Below are 23,043 nucleotides of genomic sequence, written 5' to 3'. Positions count from 1 at the left end.
TGATATGCAGCTGAAATGCTTAATACTCAGTAAGTAAGGTGACATTTTTGCTGGATCAATTCTGAACTAGAAATTTCCTATCTCATTAAACCTTACCTGTCTCACTTTTATTACTGACCACAGCATTCTACAGGGTGAAGGAATACAGGTTTAAGACACTCATCCTCCTTGGCTGCCATAGGATTTTATTCTCTGTGCAGCCATGTAAAGAACTAGTTCTCTTAATTCTAACTGCTCTGTTGGAGAGTATTTCAAAATGACCTACCCTCTGCTATTTCCATTAGGAATATTTTGAGTTGACAGTATTAGCCAAGATCAGAAATGTTTTGAGGCAGGTCATGTTTATGTTGTGTTTGAGTGTCTCTGCTGAAAAGACAGCAGGGGATAATAAACCCCTGGAACAAGTAAGTAGAGCAAAAATGGAACTTTGGGATGAGCACTTTGTTCCCTACAAAGCCAGGCTCACAGAATACTGGGCACATCTAATGGAGAAAGCAAAGCTTCTTTTGCATCTAAAACGTGGTGCCATTGTTTGTGTCCCAGCACTTCTTTTGTTGTAAAGAGTAATATAAAATCCCAAAAATGCAAAACCTGACCTGGAATTCAGTGGGACACACAGAAACAAAGGCCTTGAAAATTACTTTTGAAAACAATTACTTCCTTGCCAGTGTCAGATTCTAGAGAGCACTGTGAATTTCCAACTGTTTGGAAGGAAAGGGGTCCTGTAGTAGTGGGGAGGCAATGGGCACCACATGAACTAGTAGAGCCCTTCTCTCTTGGCTTGCCAGCTCCATATTGTTCAGAGAAATTAAACTGATGCTCATTTCATGAAAAATAAAAAAAACAAGCAATCTTTTCAGTAACTAAAATATGCTTTGAATTCCTCACCCATTAGATGGATTGATTGTAAAGGCATGAGTTCAATTAACTCACTTCTTCTCTTGTACCTGAATGTCAGCTTCTTCTGAGCCTACAGCACACACCCAGAGGAAGAAGGGAAAGAGCTCTTGGTGCAAGATAGGAGCTGGGATGGCTCTGTTCCCAAGGGAACTGGCTGACCTGTTGGGCTTGGAGCCTCCTGTGCCGGAGCCCGGCATTGGGAATGGAGGTTGGGGCTCTGGGGTGGCTCAGGGGCCTGGGCCCAGGAGCCCCGGCAGAGGCCGCGGAGCCGCACAGGCCCCAGGGGCATTGCCAGGGAGGACAAGGACAGAGGGGAGGGGGGCGCTGGGCTGCTTGCTGGCAGCAGGAAGGGTCCTGTGGCAGCGCAGAGAGGCTGTGCACATTGCCAGGGAACAGCTGTGCCCTGCGTGTGCCCCTGCAAGGAGCTGTGCTGCTGCCAGTGCCCCTGGAGCTGCAGGGCTGCTGAGCTGTGGGGCAGGCAGAGGAGCAGGAGGGTGCAGGTGCAGCTGAGCCATTCCTGGAGAGCACAGGGCTCCGGGCTCCCTGCTGTCCCAGGGCAGCCCAGAGGCCAGGCTGTGCCTGTGCTAGCTCTGGGCAAGTGGCTCAGGGTTTTGCCCTGGCCTGCCTCAAGTGTCTGCCAGCAGGAGAATGTTTCCCTGTGCAGCTGTTTAGAAGTTTGCAGGAAATGTGTCCCATGAAATATGGAGCTTCAGATGCTTTAGATTGCATTGTCGCCTCTGTTATATTTTGTGTGTCCATTTTGCTGGCCTGACTGACAGCAGTGGTCCCAAGGAGGTGACCTTGGGATCTGTAGTTTCCCTGCCAATATCCCAAATGCTTTTACCTTCCAAGGCCCTCCTTTTAAAGAGCTGCTATCTAAGTCTCCTTTTTTTTTGTTATGCTGACCATTCTGCAGGGGCAAAAAGTCCTGATTTAAGACAATGCTTTTTTTCTACTGCGTTGCCACTTAATTTATCCTCTGTGAAGCTGTTGTATAGAATTGCAACTAGAAAATTATGACAGTGTTCACAGGGGACTCAGGTTGAGGGAAGAGACGAGGATTTGACTTCATATTTCAGAAGGCTTGTTTTATTATTTCATGATATATATTACATTAAAACTATACTAAAAGAATAGAAGAAAGGATTTCCTCAGAAGGATTTCCTCTGTGTCCGAGCCAGCTGACTGTGATTGGCCATTAATTAGAAACAACCAACATGGACCAATCACAGATCCACCTGTTGCATTCCACAGCAGCAGATAACCATTGTTTACATTTTGTTCCTGAGGCCTCTCAGCTTCTCAGGAGGAAAAATCCTAAGGAAAGGCTTTTTCATAAAAGATGTCTGTGACAGAAAATCAGCCTTTAGTCAGGCTGGTCTAAAAGTGGCCCAAGCTCATACAGTTTAGAATGAAAATCCTTGGGGAAAATGAAATATCTAGTGTCAAGAACACAGTTCACATTTGGGTAATATTCCTGCAATGCTCAGATTTTCTTTGAATGTCTTCTAAAATATTCCAACAAAAAGAAGACAATGTTGATCTAAGTGCATCCAGGTATTAGAACCTGGGGCTTCTTTCAGGAACTGGAAAGATGATGTTTACTAAAATCAGCGTGAAAAATGGCAGAAAAGAATCTCTGTCAAGAGCAATCTCTGTCTCTGCCCTTCTCTGTCAGACACAGAGGCTCTCCAGCCTGCAGGGGCTGAGGCCTTCACCATGCAGCAGGTTTCAGTCTGCTGGCCAACAGAGCCATGTCGTGTCTGCTGCCAGTAGCCCTTCCCTTGGGAGAGGGTCCAGGCATTGTACCTTGCTGCTCTCAGTCACAATCTCTGTGTCTTGAGAGCTCTGCACTCTGGAACCTGTCTTGCCTGTTGCCCAGCATTGCATTTTTGGGGGCTTGAAGTCTGCCAGAGATTGACACAAAGCTTGCTTCCATTCCCAGGCCGCCCACTGAGCCAGGCCAAGGAGACAGATCATCCCACCAGTCCTGGTCTAACGAGGGACAGAGAGCTGAGGGACGGCTTTGGAAAGGTAAGGGATAAGGACAGGGATGAGCAGACTTCCTTTCCAGTGGCTGTTTGGTGCTTGGCCCAAAATGTCACTGAAAATCATCATCTGCCACTCTTGGGGGATGGGGATTCCCTTGGGAATATATTGGACAGCTACAGAACCATTGCTTGGCTATTTCCAGTGGTGCCAAGGTCCCTGGTTTGGAGATGGTGCTAAGGTCATGCCAGAAGCATTCTTTATGTGCAAAGGCTGTTTTAGAGAAGTTCTGAATGACAGAGCAAGCTACACATCAGTGCACGTGGGCAAAGTGCACCCTTGGAAGCAAAGAAGCAAAGATTCTAATGTTGGGTGTAAGCAAGGCTGCAAAAGAAAATGGGAGAGGTTGATTTTTCCTGGTTACCTTTGTGGCTGTATCTCACAGCCCTCTCATTCTCAAGTTTTCTGCTCATTATCATCAGTGTTTCTGCAACTTGTTTTCACATGAATTCTCCTTTTGGTCTCCTGGTCTGAGAGACCAAGTCCTTCAGAGCCCTTCAGAACTGAGTCCTTCAGAAGCCAGGAAGTGAGAAACAGCTGCAATTCCTGGCCATGAGTGTTAAGCAACAGCTCATTAGCCCTCCTTGCTGGGTATTGCACATGGTTTTTATTCTCCTGCCATGGCCTGTAGGAACTGAACTGCCTGCTCACTGGCCATGTCAGCTCTTCCTGTGTCTTGGAGCACTCCTATGACTTTGATGCTTCAAGCAGGGCTTCCTGACATAGGTTGCATTTGCAGCAGTGGAAGGTTGTGGCACTGAAATGTTCCCCCTCACTGTGTGTAATTGCCAAGGTGAGGACAGGAGATGTTCCTCTGAAACTATTGGAATGTGGCTGGAGCTGCATTGAAGCCTATGGCACTGTGTGGACTCTGTGCTCCTGATGAGATGTTGTGTGTGGTTTGTGTGTCTCTGCTTGCAGCCTATGATGTATTTCCATTGCACCCAGATCCGTGCTGCTTTGTGCATGTTGGCTCAAAAGAACTTGGAGCAGAAGGACGCAGAGCTTTTCAAGAGAGAGATGAAGAATAGGAGACAAAGGAAAACATCCTTGCAGCCTATTCCTGAGACAGTCGAGCCTGGGGATGCAGCTGAAGCAAGTAAGTGGTGGCTACACTTGTGGTGGTCCTTTTTGACCACTTGCTTGCCCTTTGCACAGCGTTGCAATCAGACTGGGGAGCTGTTCTGCTTGCATCTGAGTGGAAGCTTGCTTGGGATTGAATTCTGTTTCTCAAAGGAAAATACAGAGGCATGAAGTGTCTTGCCCATGACCTCACTGAGTCAGTAACAGAATATCAGCTTCCTCCCTTGACCTCTAAAGTCTTTTAGAGTAGAAAACTCTGTCTTGCAAAGTACACTGGGGCTTAGACTCTCTCCTGGAGAGCAGCCTCCAGGGAAGGGGAGTCCAAAAGAATGCTTTTCAACCGGGGTGCAGCCTGGAAGAAACAAAATGCCGCTCCTTGTAATGAAGACACCAGAGATCCTTCTCCTGCCACTGCCTGCTGAGGAGCTGGTGCTGTAGAGCTGTGCTGAAGCCCCAGCCAGGGCTTCTGCTGTAGCCCCAGGAGGCAGCAGCGTTCCCGACTGAATCCCGGCTGAGGGGCTCTGCCTGCAGGGCTGTGAGCACTGCCCGAGGGCGGCAGCGGGGCCCTGAGGAGGCAGCACTCAGCCCGAGGCCAGCACCCAAGGTTATCTGCACTTTCCTTTGGCAACTGCCCCTGCCAGCCTCTGCAACAGGAGAACAAAGGCAAAGCAATGCTGGGTTTCATTGTTTCTTAGGGAAAGCATCACTGCAGTTTGGCTTTACGCTAGAATAGGGTAGATTTAGATTAGACATAAGGGAGAATTTTTTTTATAATGAAGGGAATGAAAAGCTGGAAGGGTTTTCCCAGAGAAGCTGTTGTTGGTCCATCCTTGAAGGTGTTCAAGGCCATCTTACATGGGGCTCTGAGGAACCTGATCAGGATGAAGATGTCCCTGCTCACAGGAGTTGGACTAGATAGTGCTTAAAGGTGCCTTCCAACCCAAAATCTTCTAGGACTCTGTGCTCATTGTCCCATGTTAGTGTTATACTTGGTATAAAGTGGTATTTCATTGTTATACTTGAAGTTCTTTGGGATAACAAAGAGATGTTACGCAGCTCCAGCAAGTTTTCTGGCCCTTTCCATCATCGCCCTGTCCAGCATTCTCCCCTTACAAGCTCCTCTTTGGTCCCTGCAGCCTTTAGCCTACCACCTGTTGATGGCACAGCTTCTAGAGTGCAGAGAACACACCCTGGTGGTGCCTTGAAGAAGGAGGTCGTGAGGAAGCAGGACAACGTTCCCTTACTGCCCAATACACCCATCATCCATGGGGATGGCAGCTTCCTGCACAGCTCCTCAGGTAAGCCTGCTCCGTGGCAGCTTTTTCCACACGAGTTTGTCCTTGCACAAGGAGCACAAACTGCCTCCTGCCTCAGCCAGCACTGCTGGGATCTTGGCTCCATAGTCTGTCCTGAGAGTGAACAGCAAATCTACTTTTGAGTGACTCCAGCTTGGAAGTACTGGAGCAGTTGGTTCTTAGAGATCCATTGGAAAGTTGAGCTGAATAAAGTAGTGGTAAAGGCCTAATCTCTGGCTTTTGCCCATCCTGATCGTCCAAACTACAGCACTGGTGCCAGGAGGCAGCTGGGACTGCAGGGATGAGCTGCAGGGCAGTCTGCCAGGCTGTGCTCACTGTGCTCGTATGAGAACCACCACGATCAGTTGTTCACTCACCATCTGGGCACCTGTGGCACTTGGGAGCTGGCGCTGCGGGGGCAATTGTCAGCTTCAGCCCGGAGCTGGGCCCAGCTGGGGGAGGCTGGGAGCAAGCAAGGAGCCCCAGGAGCCAGACAGCAGGGAGGCCTCTGAGCCAGTGCCAGTTTGTAGCACACGGAGCCCTGGCTGGGAGATGGGGCTGAGGCCGCTCCATGGCGGGGCCTTGCCCGGGGCTGCAGTGCCCATGGCCGACCCTCTCCTCACAGTGACCTCGCAGACGGCCCCTGGTGCCAAGCGCCGAGAGGAGCCGCTCCGTGGGCGTGGGCAGAAGGACAGAGCCTCTTCAGACCCACAGCAGTCCTTGCAGGAGGCGCTCTCCTTGCTGGGCAGCGATGACTGGTAAGAAAGGCCCCGTTCCCTCTGTGTCCCTCTCGGCGTTAAGGTCGGTCAGAAGCGTGTCTTGCTCGTGCCTCGGAGCCCCGAGAGCCCAGAGGGCCAAAGGGCACTGGTGAAACCCCTGCAGAGCAGGGAGAGGATGAAGATTGGGGAGCAGCCTTTTCTTGGCCTTGCTCTGCAGCAGTGCTGCAGCTGCCTCAGGTCCGTGCTGTTTCCTCGCTTTGCCTGCTGCTCCATGGAGCTGCAAAGGAAACCTTGAGGGAAGAGAGAAAGCTCTGGAAGGAGATGATTTGCTGGCTGAAGGCAGAAGCAGGATGGCAGCAGTTTTGAGTGTAGAGATTTGGGTGCCTTGGGCCACTGGCCCAGTGGGACTGAGTAAGATTCCTCTCTGCTCCCACTGCTGACAGCAATGGCAGGTGACAGGGTCTCCCTGTGACCTCCTGCATGGGAGTCCCAGAAGCAGCTCCAGGGAGTTCCTTTTTCTGAGAAATGGACTGAGTTGTGCTTTCAAGTCCCTCAGCCTGCCATTACTCCTGAAGGGCTCATGGCAGAAGAGAAGGAAAAAGAAAGAAAACCCTCTAGGAATCTTGCACTTTTGGAATTCAACTTTTTACCTCTCACTGCTTCATATGGACCTGAGATGTTTTGCCAATACTCCCAATGTGTCCCAAAATTATACACAGGCAGAAGGAGGCCCAGAGGTGATAACCCTACAAATTTTAGCTGATACTGGTTTTCTTTTTGATGTCTTTTTTTATCACTCCCTGGTGGATGCTTCATTCACACAGGGGTAAGGACTCCATTCACACCGGGATAAGCATGAAAAATCTGCCATGATGCATCTCCTTGTGGAATCACCTTTGTTTTGCCCTTTCACTTCTGCTTTCTCTTCCCCATTTCTCTTTGGTGCCCTGTGAGGTGCAGAGAGCTTCTGCAGGTGTGGGGGGTCTGGATGGCACTCAGGGGTGCCTGTGGGATCGGTCACCAGCCCTGGGCTGCAGCCCTGATGCCTCACAGACCTTCCTGTAGCTGAGGGCTTGCAAAAAGCAAGTGCTCAGAGACAGAGTTGTTTGCACCTTTTAAATAACTTGTTGCTGTTGTGGGGGTTGTTTTAGGTAGGGGGTTTTGGGAAAAGCCAGAGTTTGCCCAGAGTTTGCCCAGGGGTGGAATCTCCTGGGTCATCCTGCTGCTTTTTTGGGGAATGTGTGAGGTGGAGTGGAGGGGGTGACAGAGAGGCTGAGATTGTAGAGTGGAAACTCAGCTCCAGAGTGGCAGTGCAGACTCTCCCTGCTGAATGCCTGCTGGGGCTGACAAAGAAGGAAAATGCCCCAATAACAGCCCGGTGGCACTGTGCCTCAGGGACAGGTACAGGGAGGTGACAAGAAACAGCAGCATGGCCCGGTCTCACAGCTTCCAGGAAGCAGTGACAGAGGAGCCTCATGTGCCAGAGATTTCAGAAAGGCTGTCTTCTTAAACGGCCACTCTAAAACCCCTCTCTTTGCCTCTTGGGTTTGTGAATGCTTTTGACAGCCACAGCATCCTGGGGCAACGCGTTCCACGATTTCAATAAGCACTCCTTGAAAAGCACCTCCCATTGTTCAACTGAGCTGCCAGCCTGGTCATTTCAGAGGGTGCTGCCTTGGTGGAGAGAAAAATCAATCTTCTGCCTTTCAGGGAGCTGAAGGAGAAGGGACTCTTCACCATCAAACACCTGGCTGGGTCCCATTCAGAGGTCCTGCTTTGTAGACTTCGTGACATTTGCTTGGCACTTACCAGCGAGGTGAGAACATTGTTCTGAATTGTCCCCCATACTTCATACACAGTGTGTAGAGTAGGTATGTGCTTGCTCATCTCCATGTGTGCTCAAGGTCTGCCTTCATTTCTGGTTTTAGACCTGATATTTCTAATGTCTGTCAGCTATCTGTAGGATCTGTGGGCACATGCAGCTGTATTTACTCGTAGGTCGGGTATCTGACACTCATCTTTGATTGTGGTGCCTTTATAATGCAATGTGCAAAGGCAGAAACTGAGACACTAATAACATTATTTTCCAGAGTCCCAATCTCTGCCTAAGCCGTAATTTGACACTGCAAATTATTCTGTAGACCAGAGCCTGTGTTTTCTGTTTCCTATCTGAGTGCTTCAGCTGCTGGTGTTGCTTTTTTGAACAGGAGCACCTGAGTCTTTTATCTTTATGACTTGTGCCTTTATGATTTGAAAGCAGCTCTTGCTTTAATTTTCTAGTAAAAGGGCCTAAAATCAAAGCTGTGGACATTTTAGAAGGGTTAAGTAGAACACTTTGGTGAAATTTTTTTTTTATGCCTGCAGTAAGCAGGTCTGAGGCCAGAAATTGGTGCCAGAGTAAGTGCCTTTCTGTGCTTGTGCTCTCCTGCTCTTCTTGTACTTGTATGTTCCTCTGGACACAGTGAGATGTGTTGTCATTTCCTGGGACTTCTGTTGAAGGCAACTGGTTTTCTTTTCAAGGTGATTCTTATACTTCCCCTCATGACTTCCCCAGGTGACCAATCTCCGTTCCAAGGTGTCCTACTCTGCCATTGTCACTCTGGGAGAGCTCTTTGTGACCTTGAAGAAGGACATGGACTCTGAGGTGGATGAGGTTGCTCGGGTCCTTCTCCAGATGGTGTCCAACTCGCCAGAATTTGTGCAGAAAGCAGCCAGTCAGACCCTGGGGATCATGGTGGAGAATGTGACTCCTGCACGAGCAATGGCTGCTCTCATGGACATGGGAGTCAAGTAGGTTCTTCTTCTTTTAGTGATGTTCTTCACCTTCGTGTGTGTGGGAGGGAGAAGGGATGAGACAGAGAATGGGAATGGTGGGAGGGAAGGGTCCTGTATCCTGCATCTTCTGTGGACTCAGTGACTTGATTCTCCGACCACCCTCACTTCTTTCCTCTTGTCACCTATTTCTGCCCTCCTGCAGCCTATTAGTTCTCAGAATCACAGAACTGTAGAATATGGGGAGTCGGAAGGGGCCCATCAGGACCATCAAGTCCAGCTCCTGGCCTTGCACAGAACAGCCCAAGGGTCACACCAAGTGCCTGAGATTGTTGTCCAAATGCTTCTTCAACCCTGTCACCACTGTGACCACTGCCCTGGGGAGCCTGTTCCAGTGCCCAGCCACCCTCTGGGTGAAAAACCCTTTTTCCTGATATCCAAACTAAAGCTCCTCTGACTCAGCTTCCTGCTGCTTCCTGGAGTTCTCCCAGTCTGTCAGATTTTCCTAGATATGGTGACTGGTGGGGAAGGGAAAGTGCCTGCAAGGGCCAAGGATAGAGCCTTGTGCTTTTGTGGGAAGAGGGACAATTGCAATTGCAGCTGTGGGCAGTGTTTGGTATTTCACAGCACTAACCACAGAGGCCCTGGGGAAAACCACCTATCTTCATGATGCCATTAACTTGAGAAATGAGGAGGGTCCTTGCTGGGGCATGGAGCACATGGGGGACAATCTGCTGGGTGTGGCACAGCCTGCACAGCAGGGGCAGCTCCTGCCAAAGGAGTCTTGTATGACTGTCCTGGCCTTAGAGCTCTACTTTCTATTCAAACTGATGTTTCATGTTAGCCTTGAGATGATGAATCACTCTAAAGGCACCTTCACAGGCTGAGTGCCATGGGACAGTTGAAGCAAATGCTGCCTTAAATGTTGGTGCTGGGCCTGATAGTTCCCAAGAGACACTCTCTAGAACAGGACAACCTGGCTAAACTGCCTGCCACCCTTTCCCCAGCTTTGGAATAGGGAAAAACATTCAGATGGATCCATTGCCAAGCCTCACAGAAGAAACAGGCTGCATTGCTGGATATTCTGCAACTTCATGGCCCACAATGTGTTTTCCCTGCATTTGTTGTTTTCCAAAGTTCTGCAGATTTGGGGATAAATGGGTGGAAAGAGCCTCAATCCTGCTGCAGCTCTGTGTACTGGGTGCCCTCTGATGGGTCAGCATCAATTGTCCTTAATTTCTAAATTATTCATATGTCACCTATTTCTTTAATCTTTCTCAGAATAAAAACTGAGAAAGAATTGAGTATCAGACAGTGCAGGGAGACTGAATTCCTCCCTCTTCCGTGCAGGCAGGCCTTGTGTACCATGCTAACTTTGTGTTTACCTGAGGACAGAACCTTCTGCAGGTGTCTGAAGGTGCAGGGAGAGCCCAGGCTCCTTCCCCCAGCACGGGCAGGGAGCAGGCTCTGGCCAAGGCCTGTGCTGCTGCTGCTCCTGGTCCCTGTGGCCCAGGGTTTGCTCTCTCCTCCCCAGCAGCCGCCACGCCCCGGTGCGGAAGCGTGCGGCCGAACTCCTCCTGTCCCTGATGCAGAGAATTGGAGCCACCAAGCTCGCAGGCACAGCCAGGGCTGAGAGGCTGGCACACGTGGCAGGGAAGCTTGCTCAGGACTGTCACAAGGACACAAGGTAATGATCTTCATTTCACCTCCTAAAACAGCAAAACTGTTTTGTGTCTGGCTATAAAGGTGAAACCACAAAAGAGTGGAAACTAAAGGGAATATGAAGTTACCTCATGGTGTGAATCATGGAATATGCTGAGTTGGAAGGGACCCATCAGGGTCATGGAGTCCATCCCCTGGCCATGTGCAGTGACCCCAAGAGTCACTCCATGTGCTTGAGAGCATTGTCCAAACACTTCTTGAGCTCTGTCAGCCTTGGCACTGTGACCACTGCTCTGTGTTGCCTGGGCAAATGGCTGTACTGGGAAACCTGAGGTTGACCAGCAAAAAGGAGCATTGCCAACTTTTTCCTGTGGCTTGAAGGATTCTTTACTGAGATCAAAAGAGCTCAGATCAGCCAGTCCAACAGTTTTGTTTGGCCTTAGGTGCACAACACAAAGCCAAAGTGTTGGCTAATGTTCATCACTGAAGGATCCCAAACATCCATTTCTCATTAACTTCAGACTTTCCTAGAAATATTTCAGAGGTCTTCAGCCAACATATTCAGTCTTTCTAAACCTGTTCTGCAGATTTCTAGAATGCTGTTATCTGTGGCTCAGTGAACTCCACATTTCTTCTTGAAGAAAACTGTGGCAAAATCAACCCAAACCACCAAAATCCCCTTCCTTTGATGATGAAATTCCCATGAATAGCTGCCAAGAACACTAGAGCAACTAGCTGCCCCTGTGCAAACACATAGTATAGAATAATCAATAGGATGCATGAGGTGTTTTGTTCTGGCTTCCCTGCCAGTTAAAGAAAGGCAAAATATTGTGCAATGGCAGCAAGACACTGCTAATAGGCTCTGACAACAAAGCAGATGTGTTTTGCTTGTTCCCTGAGATCCTTTGATGCCACAGAAGCACACCCACAGTTTCAGAGTGAAATGGTATTTTTCTGTTGCCCCACATTCTCCTCTTGCCTCTTGTGTTCAGCTGACAGCACTGTGCAGTGTCAAGTGAGGTAAATCTCCCTCTTTGCTGAGCAGGTAATGCCTTCTTGTGCAAGGATTGCACCTGATGAGTTTAAGGTATCAGCCTTTTCTGTTAACACTCTTCCTGTGTTTGTTCACTTTTCTTTTGTTTCCTTTCTTCCTTCATGCCTTCCTGCCTTCCTTTTTGCCTCCTTCCTTCCTTTCTTCTGTCCTTCCTTCCTTCCTTAGGCATTATGGACAGGAGATGGTGAAGATGTTGCTCAATCATCAACAATTTAAAAAGCTTTTGGAACAATCTCTTTCCACCCGTGACCTGGAAGATATTCTGACAAGAATCAAGAAGAAAGTAAGTGCTTGGCAGGAGAAATGTCTCCTTTGTGCAAGTATTGCCACTGCTAATATGAGATCAAACATACCCAATCTGTCTTTAGCTCATTCCTTTTCTGCTGAATCATTTTGCTCCTGGGAATGAGCTGTTAATCCTCAGCCTGTTCATCTGCAGATCACAAAGGAATTGATATTATTAGGGAAAAAGTGAGGTTTGAATATTTTCAATATCGGTCACAAAGAGGAAAGGGAAAGAGGAGAAAATGGGTTTACATTTAAGCGTAAGCCTCCACCATGCTCTCCCTACTCTGCCCCTGTAAAGGAATTAAGTGAGAATTGTGCTCCTGAACATAACAGAGTCTTTGCAAAGGACACTGGAAGTAGTAGCACCAAGAAAATTTGCAAATACACAAAAGATGTTCAAGTCAATCCTAGTTACTACAATGACTGTCTGTCTTTTGGGAATACTGCCCTGCTGTCAAGCCCTGTGGAGCTGGAAGAAGCTTGGTGTGAATTCAGCAGCATCCAGTGGAAAATCCTTTGTTTGCTTGGGGGGGGGGGGGGATTTTATTTTTCTATCAACATTATAGAAGGGAGCCTGCCTTTGTGCAGGCACAGGGAGAATGAGTGTTGAACCAAATCGACTTCCAACACAATGGGCCAACCCCCAAAGAGTCCAGTTTGTTCTGCTGCTTCCTTCACAAACACTCATTGCCTGCCAGTTTGCATTATTCCCATTTATGCTCAAGACTAAGGAATTTGGGATTTTATATTGCTGCTCAGTCTGGTAGCACCCATAACCTGCCTTGGGCTACTGAAAACAAAGAGTTGGCATCACTGAATCTCTGGTCTGTTTCCATCTGTAAGTTAGGAAATGTTTCCCTAAGCCTTGGTAGCAGTGATCCTGGTTCTAATTTGTGTTTTCAACAGGGAATTTCCAATTTTATACTCCAAAGATTGATGGGGTTTCTCTATGTCTTTGTAGGGGATGGCAAACCAGAAGGCTGAAGGCCCATCTGTCAAGGAGCCGGTGAAGGAGAGGAACGGTGGCCCAAAGAAGCCCCAGGCCACGTTGTCTTCTAGCAAATGGTACTGAGCACTTTTGTTAGATGAGACAAAGCACATGACAAGCTTTACATGTCTCTTCCTCAGGAAAAACTTTCTGGCAGAGATGACCAGTGCCACAGATTGTTTCCTTTCCCTACAAATGCTCTAGGATAAAAAATATCTACTTCTGCATTGTGCTGAACACAACTTCTCTGGAGGGGTTTCCACAAAAATGGAGAGACAAAAAGACACCCATTGGTTGCAGCTCAGACGATGCAGTGCAGTGGCAAGGGCAGTGTTGTGGAGGCTGGGAGAGGGCCAAGTTTCTGCTGCCTGACTTGGGACAAGTAAATTCAAACAGGGCTTTGTTTTCATCTGAGTGGAGTCTTTTTCAGATGAGTGTTTTGATGAGAAATCTCAGTCTGGAAGCAAGATGCCATTCCACAAAGATGCAGTTCTCATCCATGTGGTTTGGCCTGGCTGAATCATGGTTTTCTTACACTCAAATAGTATCAAGTTTGAGTAGTAAGGAGCAAGGCAATTCCTGAACAACTTCAGTCAACAGGTGTCTCAATGTGGACTTTTTGTCTTGATATTCCTGTCCTTCATGTAATTTGCTTGATGGACAGCATGTTTGGTTTATTTCCCCCTGTGCTGCAATCAGCATTTAAGACAGGAATTGCTCCTTGCTGTCTCTTTCATGGCAGTTGCAGAGCTGCTTGTACCTCTTCTCCTCTGATAACAGAATTTAGCTCTGTCCTGCTCAGCAGTGGCAGGAAAGTGACCACATGCCTCAGTAGCACAGCTAGCATCTTCCCGTGCTCATGGAAGAGACAGGTTGATCAGGAGAATTGCTCCCAGTGGGTTTGTTAACCTGTGCATCTAGGCTCTAGGGAAGCAAATGAAATGTGAGTGGAGTGTAGTTCTGGGATGTCTGGCTTCCGTTTTTATCTCTCTTACTGATTTTCTGAATCCTTCAAATATAGCCCTGTTTATCGGTTCAGATGCATCTGAGCTACTTTTCCAGATTGTCATGCCTGGTGTAGAGGCACTTCTCCAGAGTGATGAGTTTCCTTATTCTAAGACACACATGTCCCTTATGAGGAAGCATTTAGACTTGGAAGCAGTGTCTCTCTTTCTCCACAAAGCAATGTGACCTGTGTGCCCTGGCAGCCATCTGAAGATAGATCAGATGCATCTCATCCTTGGTTTTCCTCAGTGAGCTCCAGCAAGAATGTTACTTGCAGATTGTCTCCGGTAATCATTGTCATGAGGTCCACATTGTTCTTCAGACCCTCATGACTTTCCAGCTTGAAATCACATAATAGGAAAGCTGCTCAAGATGTTTTGCTCACAATTAACTGAAGGTATTGTCTGTGGCTGCAGCTCTCTCCATAGAGAGCAGCAGGCACAACTTTCCCAGGCATTGTCCTGGGGAAGGCTGTGAGAAGATCAGAGAAAAGAATCAGAAACAATTCTTATCTGCCCTTGCTGCGCCTGTTGTTGTGAACATGTGGAATGTGTTATAGAGATTTGTTTACTAAAGGGTAATTTCTTAATTGGCTACTGGTGATGGTGTTTTGGATTCAATTGACTAATCTGGTCTGTCTGTGTCTGACTGTCTGTAAGGGTGATGAGTTTCTGTATAGTATAGTATAGTATAGTATAGTATAGTATAGTATAGTATAGTGTAATAAAGTGATTGATCAGCCCTCTGGAATCATGGAGTCAATGCTAATTATTTCCACGACGGGGATGCCATGCTACAATAATTATCACCAACAGGTCCTCATTTGGTTTTATTTTCCAGGGTGAAATCTCCCTCTGTAGGATGGACACCTCCTACACCGTGCAAAAGCCCAGGTCATGTCACCTCCAGCTGTGGAAGAAACGGAGCTGCTCCAGAAGCTTTACCATCTCCTGGAAGCCAAGGGGTTTCAGACAAGGATGGAAGGAGTGGAGCTCCTCCAAGACCTGTGCAAAACCAGACCCCAGCTCATCTCCACTAACATTGTCCAAGTACGTAGGGTATCTTCACTGCTCCTTTCCTTTAGCTCCTTTCCTAAGCCTGTAGCAGCAAAGTTAATTCAGTGTGTCTTGGCACTCCATCCTGGCTGTTTGGGACACGCTGGTCCCTCTTACCCAGACAAATGTAATTCAGGTCCAGTCTTCAGGACAAGTTATTTCAGTCCAGCTGTATTTGCCTGGCAGGTGCCTATTGATGCTGTTCATCAGATGATGGCAGAATTTTCTGCTGGTGTAACTGCTGCTGTCTCCTACTCCCAGTTGGGTTAAGTGAAGGAAATCCAGCCCCTGAAAGCATGGCAATTGTTCTCTAGACCAAAAATGGGTTTGCATAGGGAAGAGAAGTATCAGGCTGGGTTGGTTTAAACCCATTTGGTTTTTCAAAAACAACAATTCTATATACTCCATCTTGTCTTACACAGGCACAACTCTGGCTTCTCATTTCCATCCTTGTTCCTATTCCTCTTGGTAAAGACAGTGCTCACCCTTCTTGGGGGGTCTTTTTTTCTCTTTGGAAAAGGATGGAAACAGCTAAGGACTCATCTCTGCCTTCTCCTCCCAGTAGCTGCTTTTTCCCTTTTTCCAGGAAAAGGTGCCTGATAATGTGGCTGTCAAGGGACTGAACCTGCTCTAATGAGAGCTGTACAGCACATTCCATTTCAGAAGTCCACCTGTTACTTAGAGAAATGGTCTGGATCCTGGAAGAGTTGATCAGAGCCCTGCACTTCTCCAGACACTGGCTCTGAGACAAACAAAATAAAACTTAGATCTTCTCCAGCCATGGTTTTGGCAAAATCATAACTGTCCTCAGTACTTGAGGCAACTGTATAGAAAACCAGGCATTGTAAACATCTGCTTCCATTCAAAGCAAAGGTACTCTTTAGCATTAATAAATGGAATTGATTTAATGATTTATAGATGGAGAGAAATACCATAGGGGCTACTCTGTCCCCAGCCCAACCTCTTAAAAACAGAAGAAAATCTTTCAACCAGCATGAGGTTGCGCCACTATTCCAGTGAGTGGCCCACAGGAAAACAGTGAAATTGTGCAAGCGAGTGCTGACCTGACAGAAAGGATCACTTTCATCTTTGACATTGCTGACTGCGACAGCCACTCTTCAGACAAGGACATTTGAATCCAGCTTTCATGTTGCTTGTTCTCTTCACAGATTTTTGATTATTTTATCCTGAGAATATCTGACAGCCACAAGAAAGTGAAGCAGAGGGCGCTGGACGTGCTGGCTGAAATCACAGGAGTCCTGAAAGATGCCTTGAACCCAGTGATCATTGGTTTGGTGGAAGGAATAACAAAGAACCTGAACTCAAAGGATCCCAGGGTTCGTGGGGCAGCTGTGAAAGCACTGGAAGAATCCATTGCTCATTTGGGTAAGGCTGAGCCCTGGCAGGGACTCTCCTCAACTGCTTCTCTGTCTCTCCTGCACAAGAGAGCGCTGAGTGCCTTGACAGCTGCTCTTGTCTGTGGAACACTCCAGCTGACACCCACCAGAAGCTGTGCAGCTGCAGTCCTTATGCACCATCCCCAACAGGCTGGAATGTGCAGCAGCATTTCCCAACAGTCCCAGGAGCCCTTGGTTCTGTGCCGCTTGTCTGAAGAGCAAGTCCTGGGCTACAGCTTTGCTACAGTTCAGAGGCAAAGGGGGTTTGGAGTGTGCTTGGGCCCTGTCTGACTTCCCAAATGAACAGCTTTGCTGTTGGCATGAAGGGACACTGGCCCATCAGAGCTTCTGCAGAGCAGCCACCTGGGAGGCTCTACATTAGAGGCATCAGCTGCCTATTTTCCACTTTTATTCTTTGTCTTCCATGTTCAAAGGGGAACTTATGATTCACCAAGTTCATTTCTTTAGAACAAACAGGTATAAACCCAGCTGTCAATGATGCCTTGTTCCACAGGTTGTTTTGCATGGGGCAAGATGGCCACAGCAATTAACTACATAGGCAAGGGCTGCTCTAAATTCCTCTGCCACACAGATTTATGTCAGCTCTGAGAATGCTCACTGGGGAAATATGCCTGGAAAAAGGAGTGTTGAAGAGGCAGGTCTTCAAGAGGAGTTTCCACTTTCTCCTCCCCAGCTGTTCTGTGAACTCAGGAACTGCCTGACTCAGTGCCTTTCTGTGACCCAAGTATGGGCTTCTTCCTTTTTGCTCTGGGATGCAAAACCTTTTCACTGCTTCCATGTGAGTGAACTCTTGAGGTCCCTGATGTGAAATGTTTTAACATAGCTCCTGCTACAGCAGACAACTTTGGATTTACAAATGTGAAAGGAGAGCTTTTCTTTTGGAATTTTAAACCCTGCCAAGCAGGCTGGAAGGAAAGAAGAAAAGGATTCAAAAATCCACAGAAATGTACTTTATTTTATAAAATGGGGTTGGCCCTGCCCTTTCCCTCCTCACTGTCCTTTCTCCTATGACCTGAGAAAAGTGAGCAGAACCATGTGTTTCCCTTGTAGATCAAGTGTCACTGCTGAAAGAGTTCAGCTACCAATGGAATCACTTGAGTGGCCAAGCTCTGCTGGATGTCACCGAGTGTATCACAGGTATGGCCTCCCCTTCTAAGCCAAGAGCTCTGCCCAGGGAGTATTTGCAGGGAATGCCTGTGAACAGACAGCAGAGCAGTTCCTCCACATCAGGAGGTGCTGAGCTTGTCCCTGCTGCCCAATAGCCCAGGCAGGTGGATTTGGCAGGATTTCCCTGGCTGCTGCAGAGCTGGGCAGATCTGAGATGGGGGCAGCGCTCGGCCTGGGGGCTGAGCTCTCACTGGGGCATCTCAGAACCACCTCCAGCAAAGGGAGGGGCTGAAAATACCCCAGCTGGCTCCTCTCTGGGAAGCTCAGGGACATCTGTGATCTTTGAGGGGAAATGGTGGCAAATGCTCTTTCAGGGCATCAGTTTGTTCTGTCCTCACAAAATTCTTGTTTTTCTGTTGGAAAGTTTTGAGGCTGAACCGTGCAGAGCCTGGGGGTCACAGCTCAGGTCAAAACTCAACAGAGGCATCAGAGGCAGGGGTTTAGTGCAAGGCAGCCTCTGGGGCACAGGGACAGAAGCAGAGTGCTGAGGCTCCCTGCCTGTGCTGTCCAAGTGGCTTGGACTGAGCCTTTCAGGGTGTGCAAACAGTGTCTGCCTGTGCCAGCGCTGTCCAAAATGCTACAAATGCAGCTGATAATTGATTCCTCAGAGGAGCTTGCTATGTCAGTAATAGCCAAGGAATGGAAAAAGGATAATCTCAATATTGTAGAGAGGAGAATTGATCACCTGGCTTTACCTGGGGCTAAATCCACTGCTAATTATGCCAGCATCTTTAAATGCAAGGTTTAATACACTTTGTGTCTCCATTAGGAATCTCAAAAGGGCACGTTCGGCGATTGGGAATGTCAAAGGCCCTTTAGAGAGCAATTGAATAAAGTAGATCTCCAGCAATAGGGAATTTAGTTTAGCAGTTCTTTTGATCTCTTTTTCAAATAAAGGAATTAACCATAAATTAGGAGTACTTTAGAAAGAGCAGATGTTGTCTCTGAGATTTAGTAGGAACAGAGCTGTTCCTCACGTTCAGTAGTCACCAATGTCTTTAATTGCATTTAAACTCAAATGAATTCTCATTTTAAAATGGGTACCATAAAGGGTACCATAATCCTTTCCTGCTTAGCAGAATTGGTTTTGGGTACTTGCAGGAGCTCTTTCAATGTTGATGACTGGTGGTGGATTAACAGCATAGAGAAAATGAAGTCTCTTCCACCACAGAATATTAAATGGCTGCTAGATAACATTTTGTCTGATCAGAAAATAAGAATGGTCTCCAGAGCCAATCAGGTTTTGGTCTCTCAGCCAAATCTGCCATTCAAGAAGCCTGTTGGTAGTAAATTTTTGTCTGTGTTTGATATAGTTCAGTTCAGAAAATGGGCAGAGAGCACATTTCAGAGACAATATGAGAAAACATTCGTGTTTTGGTTGCATTTCAGTCCCCTGTGTAGCATTTTTCTTTCTCTATGCCCCTATTTCAGTGGACATTAAAAGAAAAAATGCCATTAACATTGGGAGGGGAAGTGGCAATAAAATGTGGAGATGCTCAAATGCCACAGCAATGGGATCTGGGTAATTCTCTAAGACACCCTGAGGTTTGAAACAGCTGTTTCTTGGAAGCCCCAAAAGCATTCTGCCAAAGACACCAGCTGGTCACTGATGTTTCTAATCCAGCTGTCAAGGAGCAGCCATCTCTGCTGGGCTGGAGTTTTGAGGTGTGTTCTAATCCTGCCCTTTGCTGTGTGCCACTGAGCACAGGGAAGAGCCAGATTAGACATTTGGAACTTGACATCAAAGTTACAAAAATGGAATCATCCCTTTATTAGAAATCTCTCCATTTCCTCTCTATGGTGCATTTCCAAATATTCAGTGTGGGTTTAGACAAGTTCTTAATGGAAATAAAAGACAGTTGGACATTTCGTTCATTGTTCATGCAGAAAGAGATTGTGAAATAATTTAATAAATGTGCAAAGTCTGCCACAGGGACAAGGCTCTGGTTGGAGCAATTAGTCCTGAGGGGTTGGTGGTTCTGTTTCCAGGATGATCAGCTGCTTTGCCCGTTTCTGGATCAAGGGGCTCTGTGTGCCATTTTGCTGATCTTGGCCAGAGAGGCTTGCCAGAAGCAAAAGCAGAGGTAGATCCTTGTTTGCATTGAGGTTGTGGCTAAGGAGCTGTGTCTCTGTCCCGGCAGTGCTTGTGCAGTGGGTCCATGCCAGGAGCCCTGCAGTCGTCCAGCGCGACGCCCTGCCCGTGCTCTGGTCCTTCCTGGAGAACAAGGCGCTGCCCGTGCGGAGCGCCAGTGTCCGCACCGTGGCCACCAAGCTCGCCTCTGCCCTCTACAAGGTGATGGGCACCCAGCTGAAGAAATGTGCTGCCAGCAAGCCTCCACACGTGCGGGAAAACCTCTCCAAAATGCTGGGCTGGTGAAGGCGAGATGTTCTCCAGAAGGCTGAGGAAGCACTGAGTTGGACACCTCCGGATTTGCCTTTTTAGCTGTGCCAAGAAAGATGAAATCCAAAGGAAGGTTTTGCATCTGCCCCCGCTCTCTCCATTGCTTTTCCTAGTCATGGCATGGGGGGCCTGAAGCAGCTCCAGGTGGAGGACAAGGTGAAGGGAATCATGGCTCAGCCTCACACAGAGGTGAGGGGGGAGCTGGGCCACTCTCTGTTGGGAGGAAGGGTCTTGTGGCAGCGCAGAGAGGCTGTGCACATTGCCAGGGAACAGCTGTGCCCTGCAGGTGCCCCTGCAAGGAGCTGTGCTGCTGCCAGTGCCCCTGGAGCTGCAGGGCTGCTGAGCTGTGGGGCAGGCAGAGGAGCAGGAGGGTGCAGGTGCAGCTGAGCCATTCCTGGAGAGCACAGGGCTCTGGGCTCCCCGCTGTCTCAGGGCAGCCCAGAGGCCAGGCTGTGCCTGTGCTAGCTCTGGGCAAGTGGCTCAGGGTTTTGCCCTGGCCTGCCTCAAGTGTCTGCCAGCAGGAGCATGTTTCCCTGTGCAGCTGTTTAGAAGTTTGCAGGAAATGTGTCCCATGAAATATGGAGCTTCAGATGCTTTAGGTTTGCATGGTGGCCTCTGTTAAACTTTGTGTCTCCATTTTGCAGATCTGGCTGGTTACAGTCTTACCAAGAAGTTTTCTCCAGACACTTCCGATGTTCCCTCACCCACAAAGTCCTCGCCTCCCGTCCAGAAGAGCTCTCTTTCCTCCAAGCTCAGGAAGAAGCTGCTGCCTGCATGAAGAGTGTTTGAAGAATAGGATTGATGCCTTAGGCTTCATAGTTACAGCTGTACATATGTTCTGATCTTTAGATGTAGTTTTGAATTAATGTGTTTTGATTGTATCTTTAAAATTTTTGACATATTTTTAACTATATGTATTTTTGATGATGAAAAAAGTAAATAAACAAATAAAACTTAAATAAACCAAGAGGAGAACGTGATACCAGGACCTGCTAGCCTAGAGATTATGGGAGTGCAGCTCACTCAATGTGCCAGTGTCTCACCACATCCTTTCCTCATTGGGCCTCTCCTCTCCTCTTTGGCCATGTTTTCTTTGTGTCATTTGTGCTGCTCTTTGTTACTTGGCATTACAATGGGGCCACCATTGACCTGTTTGGGGACAATGGATCCAAAAGATTCTGTCTAGTCAAAGGTTTTCTACCTAGGTGTGTTCTGTGCTCACCAAAGGCCTGAGCAAAGAAACAAAGAGAAGTGTGCCCAAATCCCAAAGCTTTGCTCCTTTGCAATCTCCCACAGATCTGGCTCACAGGTGTCTTCAATCACAATTCCATAGGTAAGAAGAGGTCATGTATTTCACTGGGAAATGATGCACTGCTTTAGAAAAGTCACCTGTATGTATATTTACCCGGGACAGCAGTCCAGCTGTGTTGTTTGCACCTTGTTTGCTGAAGGATGAGTGCACTGGAAGGCCAATAACAAGTGACAAGGGTTCCTCCAATCTGTACTGCAGCCTGGCTGCCATTCAGCCCAGAGCTAGGGCATCATTTGTTCCCATGGACCAGTGCTTGCCAGTGTAATGAATTCCTGCACAGCTGGAAGAAGCAATTCTGGATTCAGCTCCAGCTCTTGGTGGGCTGCATGATCATTGACAATGCTGCCCTTCCAGAAATTATTCTGCAGTTTCCTTTCATAATCATTTGAAGTATTAAACTTCACATTTCAATTTGCTTTGTCTTAGGGAAAAACACTTCTGGCCCCGGTGCAAACTGTACTCTTGGTTGCCAGCTTCTGATGTTACACAGTGTCACCTGGCTGCATGTGTTTGCTTTGCTCTGGGTCTAGTCCTGGCCTAATAAAGCCCAGGCAGGGTGGCATGTTGCAGGGAAAACGGGTCCATGAGCTTATGGGGTTGCCATCACCAGCAGAGTGAATGTGCCCTTTGGGGATTTCTCTGGAGACAAAATTAGGGACCTACTCCATGCCACAATATTCTCTTAGATCTTTCTGAAATATCCTAGAAAAGGCTGTGAAACTTCACATCTCCTTGCACACCCACTGTTTGAAGAGGGGCATTTTTGTCCCTCCTCAAAGCCATTGCTCTTGCACATCAGAAACATGACCATCCACCAACAGGAATGATGCATGGTCCTCCTGCTGCTGCTTCAGAGGACTGGGAAGTGCAGACCTGGGTATTACCAATATGAGCACTTAATTAGCATTTCATGCTCCTCAAGCTGTCCAGATCTCAGGGCTTTCTGTTTCAAAGCAGCCACTGCACCATCTCTAGGGAAGAACAGGAAATGGGAAACAGTGACTGCCAGCCCTGCAGGGGTGTGGGGGAAAACCTGAAGTGTCTGCATCAAAAGATGAATGGGAAGAGTGTAATTGCCAAAGCCATCCTTCATTAGGATAGCAGGACCAGTTCTTTACTGCATGCTTGCATGAAAATCCTTTGGGATCTCCTTTGTGTATCTCATGCAGAAAAGGAGCTCTTAATAATACCACGCTGCTTAAACCAGATTGGGATGTAGCTCTGTAATGGTTCACAATGAAGCAGATTGCCTGCTTTGTCACTCTCAGCCCTGGGAGCCTGCGAGGGACTGTAGTGTATCCCATGCCTGTTTTGCCTCCAAGCAAAGCTTGGTTTTCCTTATTAGTGTGGAGTAAATAGAAGAATAATAAAATGGACAATTAAACTGGCCACTTTGGAGGATATGCTCATGCTTTCACATGTAAGTCCTGTACCTCATGCTCCCAAGGCTTGTTACTCATCATGAAATATTTTAACAAAAAACCTCAGCTCTCATGTTACATCTGAATAAAATTGCATAAGATCATCAAGAATTCTGCTGTCAGCAGCAAGACAAAAGCCTTCCGACACTCACTTGCAGCTGTCCTGGATTTCTGCAGCCCTTTGTGAAAAGCTGCTGCAGACAGAGTGTTTGGAGTTGGTTTGGGCCTTTCTGGGAGATCTGTGGAGCAGTGTGCAGGGCTCTCCTGGCAGAAAACTGTTTGTCCAAGCCCAGGGACATGGTGCCGGCAGAAGCGGAGCGGCCCCGCTCCCAGCCCGAGAGTCTGTGAGCAGAGCCATGCCAGGGAGGAAAGACAGCGAGGGGCTCCAGCCCAGCTGCTTCCCCTGCCCTGACCGTTCCAGGGAGCTCTGCCACGGGAGAAAGCCGACGCCGCA

At 47.9% G+C, this 23,043-nt stretch overlaps 1 protein-coding gene across 1 annotated transcript in view; it reads left to right on the top strand.

Annotated features, from left to right (window-relative positions):
- Positions 1-19,832, top strand: part of LOC143692702 (TOG array regulator of axonemal microtubules protein 2-like) — a 28,522-nt gene extending 8,690 nt beyond the window's left edge. The window contains exons 5-17 of the mRNA XM_077172946.1: positions 2,846-2,934; positions 3,871-4,048; positions 5,169-5,330; positions 5,953-6,085; positions 7,757-7,862; positions 8,601-8,836; positions 10,353-10,505; positions 11,700-11,817; positions 12,784-12,887; positions 15,132-15,135; positions 16,040-16,256; positions 17,339-17,425; positions 19,633-19,832. Of these exons, the coding sequence (XP_077029061.1) occupies positions 2,846-2,934; positions 3,871-4,048; positions 5,169-5,330; positions 5,953-6,085; positions 7,757-7,862; positions 8,601-8,836; positions 10,353-10,505; positions 11,700-11,817; positions 12,784-12,887; positions 15,132-15,135; positions 16,040-16,256; positions 17,339-17,425; positions 19,633-19,832 (1,787 nt within the window). The remainder of the gene's footprint in view (positions 1-2,845; positions 2,935-3,870; positions 4,049-5,168; positions 5,331-5,952; positions 6,086-7,756; positions 7,863-8,600; positions 8,837-10,352; positions 10,506-11,699; positions 11,818-12,783; positions 12,888-15,131; positions 15,136-16,039; positions 16,257-17,338; positions 17,426-19,632) is intronic.
- The last annotated feature ends 3,211 nt before the right edge of the window (positions 19,833-23,043 follow it).

The sequence above is a fragment of the Agelaius phoeniceus genome (genome assembly GCF_051311805.1).
Source record: "Agelaius phoeniceus isolate bAgePho1 chromosome W unlocalized genomic scaffold, bAgePho1.hap1 SUPER_W_unloc_2, whole genome shotgun sequence".
NCBI classification, from domain to species: Eukaryota; Metazoa; Chordata; class Aves; order Passeriformes; family Icteridae; genus Agelaius; species Agelaius phoeniceus.
The sequence above is the reverse complement of the archived record's forward strand: the minus strand, read 5'-3'. Positions and strand labels throughout refer to the sequence as shown.